General features: G+C 42.8%; 1 protein-coding gene across 10 annotated transcripts in view; it reads left to right on the top strand.

Moving 5' to 3' along the window:
* Cstpp1 (centriolar satellite-associated tubulin polyglutamylase complex regulator 1) overlaps window positions 1-13,429 on the top strand; it is a 164,301-nt gene that overhangs the window by 55,531 nt on the left and 95,341 nt on the right. For all 10 annotated transcript variants that reach the window (XM_087650864.1, XM_087650861.1, XM_087650860.1 and 7 more), the window contains exon 3: window positions 7,155-7,285. In XM_087650864.1, the coding sequence (XP_087506990.1) occupies window positions 7,257-7,285 (29 nt within the window). In that variant the 5' untranslated portion in view covers window positions 7,155-7,256. The remainder of the gene's footprint in view (window positions 1-7,154; window positions 7,286-13,429) is intronic.

Below are 13,429 nucleotides of genomic sequence, written 5' to 3'. Positions count from 1 at the left end.
AAAAGGTGTGCAAGACTTGCACAGCAGAGAGTGTGGTGAGGCAGAGTCCTGGAAAACACGCCAAGGCGAAGCAGCCCGTGTCCAGGCACTTCTGCACAGTTAGAGGACGTTTTGTTTCCCCAGAGAAAATAGAAACACAATTACTGTGGATTTTGAGTGAAACTAGGCAAGGTCCTGGAAGCACTACCACCAAGCGCTCTTTCAGAAGCCTTGGGTAAAAAGATCAAAGACCTTGTAAGAAGACAAAGGACATCAAAGCAACCTGATTTTAAAATACAGCATGTGAAAAGCATTTTAATTACCATGATATTTGTACTTTATATTTTCCTTTGCTTTAGAGTATAGAGTCAGTAATACCCAGTGCTTTGTTGATTTCCCATTCTGAGGTGCGTGCTTTCCCTGTCCTGCTTGCACTGAGTGACCAACCTAATCAGAGCTGTAAGTGTCCCCTTGTGCCCAGCTGATGCTTCATGGGCTTGCTTCTTTTCGAATTCTCAGTGGGAAGGGGGTGGTGTGCAGACAGTCAGCATGGGCTTTAGCATGCCGGGTGTAAAGGGATGTGTTTGGAAGTCTGAAGACTTCAAAGGGTGTTTGAAACTCTAGCAGGTGTGTGTGTGTGTGTGTGTGTGTGTGTGTGTGTGTGTGTGTGTGTGCATGTGTGGGTGCACACTTGTAATCCTAGTGCTCAGAAGATTGAACCAGGAGGATTGTGAACTCAAGAACATTATAGAGGCAGCGAGATGGTTTAGTAGGTAAAAGTGTGTGTACAAACTGACGGCCTGAGTTCAGCCTCAGAACCTCATGAAGACAGGATAATTGCCCTGAAGTTTGTAGCTGGCCAGCCTGGAATGTGCCCCATAACAGAAACAACAAGAGACTCTGCTTTGGGAAAGAACCAATTCTTGAAAGTTGCCATCTGACCTCCACATGTGTGTCATGTTCTCACTCAAGTGCTGAGAGAGAGAGAGAGAGAGAGAGAGAGAGAGAGAGAGAGAGACAGAGAGACAGAGACAGAGAGAGACAGAGAGACAGAGAGAGAGACAGAGAGAGACAGAGAGAGAGACAGAGAGAGAGACAGAGAGAGAGAGACAGAGAGAGAGACAGAGAGAGAGAGACAGAGAGAGATATAGAGAGAACACAAGCATCTTAACATTCTGGCTTATATAGTGAGGCTGTCTTAAAGAAAAAAGAGGAGTGGAGAGTTGGCCTAGCCCTTAAGAGCATATACTATACTTGCAGAATCTGAGTTCGTTTCCTAGTACCCACCCTGAGCAGTTTACAACCACCTATAACCCTGGCTCCATGGGATGCAAGACCTACTCTCCTGCTTCTGAAGATACTTGCACTCATGTTCACACCCACACACCCATAATCACATAATGACAAAGAAAGGGGGGAAAAGAAAAAAAATTAAGCCCTGGCAGGAATTCAACTGTTATAAACAAAGGCCCTGACCTGGTGTAATGGCAGTGTATTCAGGAATTTGACTATTATAAACAAAGGCCCTGACCTGGTGAAGTGGCAGTGGATACAGGAACCTGTTGACAAGCTTGATTGCCTGTAGGGAGCATACCGGTAGTAGCCTGAGTTCCATTCCTTGGATCTTTGTGGTGGAAGGAAAGAATCTATTCTTACAGGGTGTCCTCACAACACTCAGAAACACACCCACACACATACAAAATAATCAGCATAGAATACTGTAAGCCAAGATCCTGCCAGGGAGAGCTTACTCTCAAAGAGAAGCAGCATGTGAGAACTAAGTACCTTGGCCCAGCCTCTCTGCAGAGTTAACCTGTATGGAAACAGGCTCCTCTACCCTTAGCAGCAGGCCTATTTGTGACAAGTGCTTTATTCCACTTCTATTTTAGGAAGATGACTGCATTTGAAGTGACCAAGGAAAGAAACTGGGACTTTATCTTTCCTCTACAAAGACTTTCTATAGCTCTTAAGGCCTGTGAGATATCATAAGTTTTTTTCTTCTCAATGCAGTAAAATAATATCACTAATATCACAATCTGAAAATGAACTCTGCTATGGTAGTTACTTTGGCAGAAAAATAAATCTTGGTTTGAATGCCAGTGCTTTAAGCTATGGCAGAAGAGACCTGATAGGCTCATCTGAGTCTTTCACTGTTTCAGAAATTATGAATTGCATCTGACACAGTAACAGCTAGATTTCTTGAATTGGTTCACCTATGCCGATACAGTGAGACAGTGATTGAATTAGTCCCTGTAGCGGTGAATTAGTTAATCCGCTTTGGCTCCAGATGGGTCGGGTGAGTGCTGCACCCACCCAGGAGATCTGGCTTCACCAATGAAAGACACACACACACACACACACACACACACACACACACACACACACACACACACACACACAGAGAGAGAGAGAGAGAGAGAGAGAGCGCTAATTTTGATATGCCTTGACTGGCTCAATGGCTAAGCACTTCAAAACCTCCCTGTGACTAGTAAACATTCCCCTCCAGTATTCCTGGCTTAATACCTTCTAAATTTCTATTTTATCTATGCTGCTGCCCTGTTAGCATCCGGGCAGCCCCCTCCCCCACCCCATAGGGGAAAGGCTGCTTTTCCCTTTCCACCTACATTGTTGGATGATTTCTCTCTTATTGCTCTTAAATCCCTCTGCCTCCGAGTCTTGGCAGTTCTCCTCTTCTTGCCTCTCCCTAGGTTCCTTGTCCTCAAAATCTAAAAGTCCTACCTTCATCTCCTTGCCCAGTCATTGGCTATACAGCAATTCTTTATTACCAATTGAAGCCAGCTCGGAGAAGGGACCCTCAGGTCTGGAAGTGTGGCTTTTGGGAGCCGAATTAAGACGAAGCATTAGAACCAATTCCAACAAGCCCCTACTGAATTTCTTCCAAAATCTGTTGTTGTTTTACATTTACATTTTTGTGTATGACACATGGGGGGGGTCAGAAAAACAATGTTTTTTGGTTTTGGGGTTGTTTGTTTTTTGTTGTTGTTGTTTTGTTTTGGTTTGGTTAGTTGGTTTTGAGACAAGGTCTATGTGAAGTCTTGGACCACATATGTAGACCAGGTTGGCCTCAAACTCACAAAGATCTGACTGCCTCTGCCTGTCAAATACTGGGATTAAAGATGTACACTACTATGCCTGGCCTAGAAGACAATGTTCAAGAGTTAGTTCTCTCTTTCCAATGTATAGATCTCAGGGATGAAATTCAGGTCAGTGCTCCTTACCTGCTGAGTCAGAGCACTCCTCTCCATAGCCCAGTCGGGAATTATTTTAGAAGCCTAAAGATCCTGGATATGCACTTGTAACTAAGCCACTGATGACAACACGGAGACAAAGAGGCTCAGCAGGCACCTGCAGTGTGGCAGGCATCGGATTTCGGTTGTTTTGCTAAATCACATTATTGATTGATTTAGAGTGTGTGTGTGTGTGTGTGTGTGTGTGTGTGCATACATATGAGTGCCATGCAGTGTGTTTAGAGGCTAGAGGACAGCTAGCCAGAGTCAGTTCTCTCTTCATAGCACGTTGATCCGGGGTTAATGACAGTCTTGAAGGCAGATGCTTTTACCTGCTAAGCCATCCAGCTGGCTGGGTCTCTGTATTCTAGTCCACTCACACTTCTTTGTTGCTTCAGAGAATGCAGTCAATGAATTCAACTGCTTTCCTGATTCATATCTGTGTACAGAAGCTCATTCCAAGTGCACTACATATTAAAATCACCTTTATCAATATCCTTGTACATAGGCTCATTGCTCACTTTCTCCCACAGCAGGTATACTGCACGTTAGAATAGCAGCTCACAAATGGCCACAGGACAGTGAAGTAGTGAGGAACACTGTGGCTGAATTCATGTCTGGGAAGGGCTTTGGAGCTCTGTAGAAGGAGCAGTGGGGGTGAGGCAGCTTGTGCTCAAGTGTGTTGTCTAAACCGCATCAGGGTTCTGCAGCACAGGCTGAGTGGTCACGCTCCGCCGACTTCTCTCATCAGGTCACTGTTGCCAAATTCTGTAGTAGATAGGCAGTGCAAAGAAAACATTGAAGAGCTTTAGGCCTGTCTGAGTTTCACAAGGAAGGAAAGAACAAATCCAGGAATTGTTACTTCAGGGACCAATTTGTACAGAGGAACATATCTTTAGGGCTTGCCAACTTTTTGAAGAACAAAACTCCAGTCTTTCAGCAAAACCCGACAACTGAAAGAATGAGTTTTCATAGTGAAATTTAAATACCCCATGGTTCATAATGTGCAGGAATTCAGTGCCAGAGTCTGTGACATCATCATGGTATTATAGAGTATGACGTCATCCTCTGTAAGATCTGGATGACTTTGTTCCTCAGTGACAGGAAAACCTCTCATTCAAGATGTGCCTGTGCACTGACATCTCAGCCTACATGAGGAAAACTGATGGAAGGAAAATAGCCAGTAAGCATGGCTGGGGGCCTTAGTTAGACAAAGAAAGCATAGAAATGGTCTTTAAACAACAAAAAAATGTTAAGTAAAAACACCAAATTTAAAAAGCATGTCTCTTCCTTGAAGGTGTTTGTAGACACAGCCTCATTTTGCTTAAGAATTTCCTTCCCCTTCTTGTATTTGTTGTGTGCGTTTGTGTGTATGACTGTGGCCACAGTGTGCAAGAAAGTGCATGTGAAAGTCAGCTGACAGTCTTGGGTGTTGGTCCTCACCTCCTACCTTGTTTGAGACAGTCTCTTTGTTGATTTTCTACTGCATAGCCAGGCTGGGTAGCCCACAATCTTTTGGGCATTTTCCTGTCTCTCATCTCCTTGTAGGAGCACCGGGGTGGAAGAGGCTCCCGCTACATGCTCTGATATACGTATTAACTAGTACTGGAATTACTGAGAAACCATAAAATTGTTTTCAAGAAAGGCTACTATGTATTTTATCAACAGTGTATAAAGGCCCCAGATGCTCCAAAGCTTCACCAACGTGTTTCTCTCTCCTTCCTTCCTTCCTAATAGACAATCCAGGAAATAGGAAGTGGTGCTTTGTTTGTACCTCCTCAAAGATTAGTGGTAGTTTCCATGTTGATTCTTCCATTCCACTTTATTAAAACCTTATTACAAAATCCCTCCAAATAAAAGATACCATTATCTTTTATTAATGAGACCCAAAATATCCGTCTCACTGAACTTGTATACAGTAAGAGCAGCCATCCTGAAGTTAGCTCCATACTGAATTTTATGGCCTGAGTCTACGCCTAGAACCCATATGTTAGAGGAAAACTGATTCACACAAGTTATCCTCTGCCACATGGATGCCATGGCACACAAATCTCCCTCCATCCCAAATAAATAAATAAATAAATATATAAATAAATAAATATATAAATAAATAAATAAATAAGGAGTTAATTTAAAAATTAAAATAGAGAAAGCATATTGTATTAGAGGTTCATAAATGAGAGATAGTGGGCCTGTGCTGCATTGGAAATAGAATCACCAAGAAACTATTGCACGTGAGAATGTTGCATTTGAGGTAGTATTTCAGACTACACTGAGGGGCTAGAGGGATGACTCAGTTAAGAGCACATACTTGCAGAGGGTCTAAGTTTAATTCCTAGCATTCACATTAGGTGACTCTCAACTGCCTGTAACTCTACCTCCAAGAGGATTGAAAACCTTTGACTCTGTGGGCACCTGTTGTCTCATGTACACACACACACACACACACACACACACACACACACACACACACACTCTCTCTCTCTCTCTTAAAAATAAAATCCTGTACTAAGGATATGATTTCACCATCATTAGTTCCTTCATAGTCACAGTATAGACTATGATCTAGACACTAACTTTCTTTCTCTCTGAATATAAAAGACACTTTGGGACCATTTTTTTTTCAGGGCAGCTTCATACATTTAGGAACATTATTATCATTTTAGACTCCATTTGCTGGAAATGTGGTCTGCTCCATTTCCCTCTGTTGGCTCATTTGCTGTATTTTTCATTTTCCTTCTGAAAGATGACAATGGTATTGCTATAAACTTCACGGCAGATTAACCCCTCAATAGCTTTAAAGACCTCTAACACCACATCTTGCCAGATGTTCCCAGCTGACCCTGTAGTGTATTAAAAGTTGATTGCTGTGGTAGCTTTCTATGAAAAGAGAATTTAATCTGCTATTTCATTGCAGCACTGTTAATATTAGGAAGGCTGATTCTATCCTAAATGATAACATATTCCGTTAAAGACAATAGACAATGTCCCTTGAGGGGGCTTGTCTGTGAGAAAGGAAATGTATTAGATGATTCTTGAAAGTTTTCTTGTTCAGGTCAGTGATCTGTACCCTCCTTTTTTATATGGTCACCCAAATGAAAACTGGAATTTGGACTTACTCATGTCCCTCATTGAACATGTTTTACACTTGACATTTTCCTGTGAGGGAGTTTAGGAGTTTTCTGGAGTCTGAAGGCTGCCCTTGGTGGTGATGATTACTGGATAATTGCCTATACTCCTATGGAATTTCCATTTTCAGATTACACTGGGCTCTACAGCCTCTATTTCTTTGGCAGGAAAACCCAAAGGCAACAGAATACATTTTTCCCTCCTGTCTCTGGCCTAGTTTAAACAGTGACTCACATGGCCCTGGGGCTTGGCTTCATATTCTCATCCGGGGCCACTTTCTACCCTTGTTTTAATGTCTCTAGTGTTCCTTTGGAATTCTTTATATCGTGTGGTACATAGGATCTGTCTCTGCGTTATTGTTGGGGTATACAGTACAGCACTACCCCTTAAATAGATGACAATCCAGGCCCGTCCTCAGCCCTGTCACCCTTGCAGCAGGCAGGATAGATTGGGCTAGTTTCCTAGTACCGTGGATGTGTTCAGGGAAGCAAGGCCTGCTCAGGGAGTTTGTGGTGCCAGGTGGAGAGAGGGAGTGTTCCCCAGAAGACTTGAGTACCGGTTTATCCAAGCACTGACAAAGATGCTCTATTAACCTTAAAACTTCCAGAGGACTGTGGTTGTATGAAGGTTTTCTCATAGAAGGACTTGATCGAATCTGTAGTTCAGAGTTTTGTTAGTGGAAAAACCAGACGCCCCTCCCTTGTTCATAAGTTATTCTGTCTGATTTTACCTTTTCATTCTGGATCCAGCCTTCTGATTCTCATCTAATGATGAATTCTTCTTTTTTTCTCTTTCTAGTTTTAACAGCGTATGCCAAGGAACTCACATTCTCTTCCGGGAATTCAGCTTTATACAAGCCACACCTCACAATAGGGCATCATTCCTTCGGGCCTTCTGGAGATGCTTCCGAACCGTAGGCAAAAATGGCGGTAAGTGTTCTTAACTCTATTTTGCCCCATTTCCATTGCCCCTTTTCTATTCTTTCCAAATATTTTCCTCTAAAAACATTCCATTTATATATTGGATAGTGTTTGTGTGTGTATGCGGTTGCAAAGTGGCCCATTCAGGACGTTTGGAGATGATGGTGCACACTTGAAGGTTGTAGGACAACTTTGAGGAGCTGTTTCTCTCTTTCTACCTTATGGGTTCTAGGGATCAAACTCACTTCATCAGGCTTGGCAGCAAGTGCCTTTCTTCCTACTGCTCCACCTTGCTAGCCCCCATCTGTTTTTATCATTGTCCTGTCGATACAGTTTGACTGTAGGCTTTGGGATACCTTATTCTGAGGAAACAACTCTGCTGGGTCAAAAATGCTATTAGCCATCATCACAGTTATGTCCATTAGGACCAGGTATTGTTCTGAGGACATGAAGTATAATAACTCACTTAACCCTCATAGCAGCTCTTCCTTCGAGCTACGATAATCTCCATCTTCTATATAGTGAAACAGAACCAGTGTGGAAGATCTCATAGCAAATAACAGACCCTCTTTAATACCCTTGCAACCTGACTCCAAAGTCGTTGCTCTTGGCAAATAGTAGGTGTTGTACAGAGAGTAAAAGGAATAGTGTGGACGCGGACAGACCACGCCTCGCAGCTTTGTGTTCTTTACACTTTCAAGCTTTGCAGTAGGTCCCTGTCATGGAAGGGTATGTATCGATCGGCACCATTTCTTCAACTGTGTGTGTGTGTGTGTGTGTGTGTGTGTGTGTGTGAGAGAGAGAGACAGAGAGACAGAGAGAGACAGAGAGAGAGAGCATATATACAAGCAGCTTATTGTTAATATGGAGGAAGTTGCCGTGGTCAGCAGTGGTCAGGATAGAAGATTAAACTAACCACAATATTCCCTTGAACCATAGCTGGTCCAGAGCAAGGCCCCAACTCTCTTCAGCTCTGAAGGCCTAGAGAAGCTACAGATGTCTGATGCTAGCAGAGGGTGGTTTCTAAGGAAAGAAACCACCTCTGTATCACAAAAGGACAACTGAGGATGGGTGACCCAAAACAGCAGATTCTCAGGTAGAGGAAACAGCTTTCTGTTGGAAGAAGATGCCGTTGAAGACTTCCATAGATCAAGAGAAGTCAGTGCATGGGTTCAAAGGTTTGGAGGACAGGCTGCCTCTCCTGTAAGGACTGACACAGCTGTGACTTTAGGTAAAGCCAGTGCTCATTCTCAAAATCCTAAGGCCCCTGAGAAGTGCACTAACTCTCCTCTGCCTGTGCTCTGTACATGAGGCACATCTGCCTGGGCTCTGTACATGACACACATCTGCCTGTGCTCTGTACATGAGGCACATCTGTCTGGGCTCTGCACATGAGGCACATCTGTCTGTGCTCTGTACATGAAGCATACCTGCCTGTGCTCTGTACATGAAACACATCTGTCTATGCTCTGTACATGACGCACACCTGCCTGTTCTTTGTACATGAAACACATCTGTCTGTGCTCTGCACTTGAGGCACATCTGTCTGTGCTCTGTACATGAGGCACATCTGTCTGTACTCTGTATATGAGGCACACAGCTTGGACAGCTGCACATTTGTTTTCAACTCAGTTCATGAACACTATAAGCCCACTCTAGGTCTTACAGCTCAGATAGATCCCTTTTAAAACGTTAGTGTCATTGTCAGTACACCCAAGAGCTCTGATGGAACTGAACAAAGATGTTGATGATGTTTTCATGCCTGTTAACACAATATCCATCCCACACCCACAAGTCAAGAAGTAATTCCTCTTTATTGGTAGATGGGGAAAAGGTTTTAGAAAGCAACCTTTATGTTTTTTTAAAGTTAACATGAGCATTATAAAAAACAAATGTAAACATAAAAGAACAAAGATATATGTGATCATAATATATGTGACCTGTCCTTTTAGGTCCTATATATGTATACAGTGTTCCAGTTATGATGCCTAAAATCACATAGTTCATGCCACACTTTTCCATACATTGTCACCATTCACCAATTCAAAAATCCCAAAGATACATGACTGTTTTGGTAAGTAAAATACCATATCAAGTCAGCGTGTTAGAAAAAAAACTCTAGGGGTTGGGGATTTAGCTCAATGGTAGAGTGCTTGCCTAGCAAGCACAAGGCCCTGGATTCAGTCCCCAGCTCCAAAAAAAAAGAAAAAAAGAAAAAAAACTCTAACCCCACCTTCCCTGGAGACAAAACCACCAAAGAGCAACCTCAAGATAAAAGAATTTTTAGCCATAATTTAAATCCTGTGTTCTCTGAATGATCCAGTTAAAATGATTCACAGCACTACAAAATGCACTATCATGGTGTTTCTAAGAGAGTTTACCAAACCTGTACTATTAAAATATCAGCATATTCCTATCATCCAGCCAGAAATACACATACAGTAATGTTGCTGTGCACACCTGCTAACCTCTCCCTAGAGGCTTTCTTCTGCCCCGCTGCTGCTAGCCTAATGAACAAGTCCTGCTCAAAGTGGTCTAACAGTTTAATGTCTAAGATGCATCTTTTCTATTGATTATAACAGATATTTGCAAGTTGACCAATACAGTCACTCCCAGGACATCTGTAAAGCATAAACATGAACTAAAGTGAGCTTTGTGTACTATAGGCACAAATACTTTACCAAAATGTACAACAGATCTATGGCTATAATTGAAATGCATCTTCTAGGTATAGAGATACTAACAAAGAGATTTGTCCACACCCTTCTTCTCTAGGCCATTTCAAGGAGAAATTTCAATTAATATCTTACTTTGTAAGGCAATTGTAGGGCAATTGCTGTCATAAAAGAGCAGATCCTCTGATGGATCTGGAAGGATTTGTCCTGATATTTTAGTTTCATTTAAAAACATTCATCAGGAACTGGTCATGGTGGCACATGCCTGTAGTCCCAGCCCTCAGAAGGCAGAGGCAGGTGGATCTCTGAGTTCGAGGCCAACCTGGTCTACAGAGTGAGTTCCAGGACAGTACTCGGAAGGAAGACTGGAAGGTCAGGAGTTCAAGCTTGTCCTTGGCTAGATATCAAGTTCAAGGCAAGCCTGGGCTATGTGAGACCCTGTTTCAAAAAACAAATCAACAAAAATGTCAGTCATGATTCATGGAAGGAGCATCCACCACCTTCCTGGCAGGTCAGCAGCCATCAACACTGAGGCAGAACCCTTCTCCAACAAAAAATACCTCATCAAAGGCTCAGAAGATCATTAGCATTTTTAGTGATTAAAGTTTTTTTTTTAAGATTTATTCATTTATTATATATGAGTACACTGTAGCTGTCTTCAGACACACCAGAAGAGGGCATCAGATTTCTTTACAGATGGTTGTGAGCCACCATGTGGTTGCTGGGAATTGAACTCAGGACCTCAGGAAGAGCAGTCAGGGCTCTTAACCACTGAGCCATCTCTCCAGCCCAATAAAGTATTTTTTTAAACTAAGTGTATATGTTGTAGTTTTAGATATTCTGCTTGTCCACTTCATAGACCATAGTGTAGTGTAAATGTAAATGTAGGTAGTGTCCATGGGGATGGGAGGACACTTCCTGTTGTCAACTCTGGATGATGATCAGACTTGGGATTGCAAATGAATTGGAAGTAAGGGTCCGGGTTTCTGGCCTGAGCAACTGAGGAGGAATATTGGAGTGGAACTGAGTCTAATGGCACAGGCCTGTAACTCTAGCTCTCTGAAGGCTGCAGTAGAAGGATCTAGTTCAAAGTAGGCCTGAGCTGCAGAAAAACCAAAGGCCAATGTGGGCAACTTGGGCAAAATTCTTTCTCAAAATGAAGGAGCTCAGGGCTTAGGTCAGTGGAAATTTACTTAGCTAAAAGGTGGTGGGTCATGGTTTCAGTTCCCAGTGCCCACCCCCAAGTATTGTGAGTGAGCAACAGATTTATTAAAGAAGATATTGGTTGACTTTATAAAAGTTGTGGTAGACCCTACATAGGAATACTCTCATTTTAGCTGTTTAGTACAGATTTATAATAATCACTATATTTCATAGCCACTGCCACCTCCCATCTTTAAGCAGTTTTGCACCTTGCAGAACTGAAATTCTGTACCCATTAAAGAAAAACTCCTCCACTCTCTCTCTCATGTTTATTTCATATAAGGAATTATACAGAGTCACAGTGCTGTTCTTTGTGAACTGCTTAGTTCACCAAGTCTAATGTCCTCAAAGTCTCTAGGGCTGAGGCTGCACTTCAGGTTGGTAGAATGCTTGCCCAGCAGGCACAGACCCTGGGGCTGATCCTCAGCACTGCTTAAAACTGGGCATGGCGGTGCATGCCTGTGACCCTATCACTCAGGGGCAGCTCAGAGCCAGCTGAGCTCCAAGAGATTCTTTCTCAAAAAACAACCAATAAAACTTGGTTTAAATAGAGATCCCAACTTAAAGAAAGGGAAGGCCTAAGTCATTTCCTCTGCCAGGAAATACTTTTGGAGGCTCGCCGTGTTAGAGTAAGTGGTGGGCGTAACGTTCAGCTGTTCTCATTGAGTTTACAAGCTCCCCAGTGCTGCTCTGGACAATGCTCTGCTTCTTTATGTATGGCCACTTGAACCTTTAAAGAGTGGTCCAGTGTCTCATAAGATCATTTCAACTGTCCTAACAAGCAGATAACATGGCTCTCACTTTGCTCGTTTTGTAACTAATCAAATTGTATAACTTGGATGAGTCCCTGTTAGAAAAGCTCACACCCATACTCTCAAGCGTGTCCTACTTTTTGAGCACCATCTCTCTTATGTCTCATGCTTCAGCCAGTATTAAAATCATTAATAAAAACCTGGACTTTGTGGAAGAAAAGGAATGAAATAAATAAGTGGGGATTGTTTAACTTGGAGGAGGGCTGCACAGCTGGCTCTCTGTCTAGCTGTGGTAGATCTGGAGTCACTGATGTGCTCACGCAAGGCTTTTTCTTTCTTTCTTTTTTTTTTTTATTAACTTGAGTATTTCTTATATACATTTCGAGTGTTATTCCCTTTCCCGGTTTCCGGGCAAACATCCCCCTCCCCCCTCCCCTTCCTTATGGGTGTTCCCCTCCCCATCCTCCCCCCATTGCCGCCCTCCCCCCAACAATCTAGTTCACTGGGGGTTCAGTCTTAGCAGGACCCAGGGCTTCCCCTTCCACTGGTGCTCTTACTAGGATATTCATTGCTACCTATGAGGTCAGAATCCAGGGTCAGTCCATGTATAGTCTTTAGGTAATGGCTTAGTCCCTGGAAGCTCTGGTTGCTTGGCATTGTTGTACATATGGGGTCTCAAGTCCCTTCAAGCTCTTCCAGTTCTTTCTCTGATTCCTTCAACGGGGGTCCTATTCTCAGTTCAGTGGTTTGCTGCTGGCATTCGCCTCTGTGTTTGCGCAAGGTTTTTTTCTTCTTTCCTACTTTGATTGCTGCTTCCTTGACTTGTAACCCTAGAGATCACTCATATCTGTTTTCCTGGGGCACAAGAAGTATCTGGTATACTGGCAATAAGATCCTTCTCTTTACAGAATGAAAGGCAGCCTCAACTTTTAAGTGAACTGGCCCTCTGGTCATTATGTGTACATAGACACGCATACACTGTAAGTGCGTAAGTGAAGTCTACTTTCACCAGACTTTGTCTTTGCCAACCCTTTCTTAGTCCCTTGGTTCGTCATAAGGACTCATTGAAGATCTGTGTTGCCAAAGAATGTTGGATTGGTTTTGGTGATATGGCATGTGGAGATAGCTATGAAAACAGTCCAAAAAGCCCTATTTTTTCCTAATTTAGAAATAGGGCCTCTTCAGGAACTTTCATAGGGGAATCATATAGCATTTGAACTCTAAGCAGATGTGGATTTCGTTATCTTTCTAATCGCAGCTGCCTGTGGTGTATCCAGCTGCTGAGGGAAAGCAGTTCCCAAATTCTCTGTGATCCTCTCAGGCCATAAACAAGACCTAGATTTCAGCCTGGACATTCATTTCTAGGCTTCTCAGTTATGCAGCTTCTGATTTCTTAAAGACCGGTTGCAAAGTTTGTATCTAGATGTTCTTAAAATCTCTCCTTAAACAGTTTTAATACTGTCTTTTTCCAGGAAACTTTGGAACACCTTCCAGAGTGTGTCAGTTCCTGGTTTTAATCCGGA

This window comes from Rattus norvegicus, chromosome 3, assembly GCF_021556685.1.
Source record: "Rattus norvegicus strain SHRSP/BbbUtx chromosome 3, alternate assembly SHRSP_T2T, whole genome shotgun sequence".
NCBI lineage: Eukaryota > Metazoa > Chordata > Mammalia > Rodentia > Muridae > Rattus > Rattus norvegicus.
The sequence above is the reverse complement of the archived record's forward strand: the minus strand, read 5'-3'. Positions and strand labels throughout refer to the sequence as shown.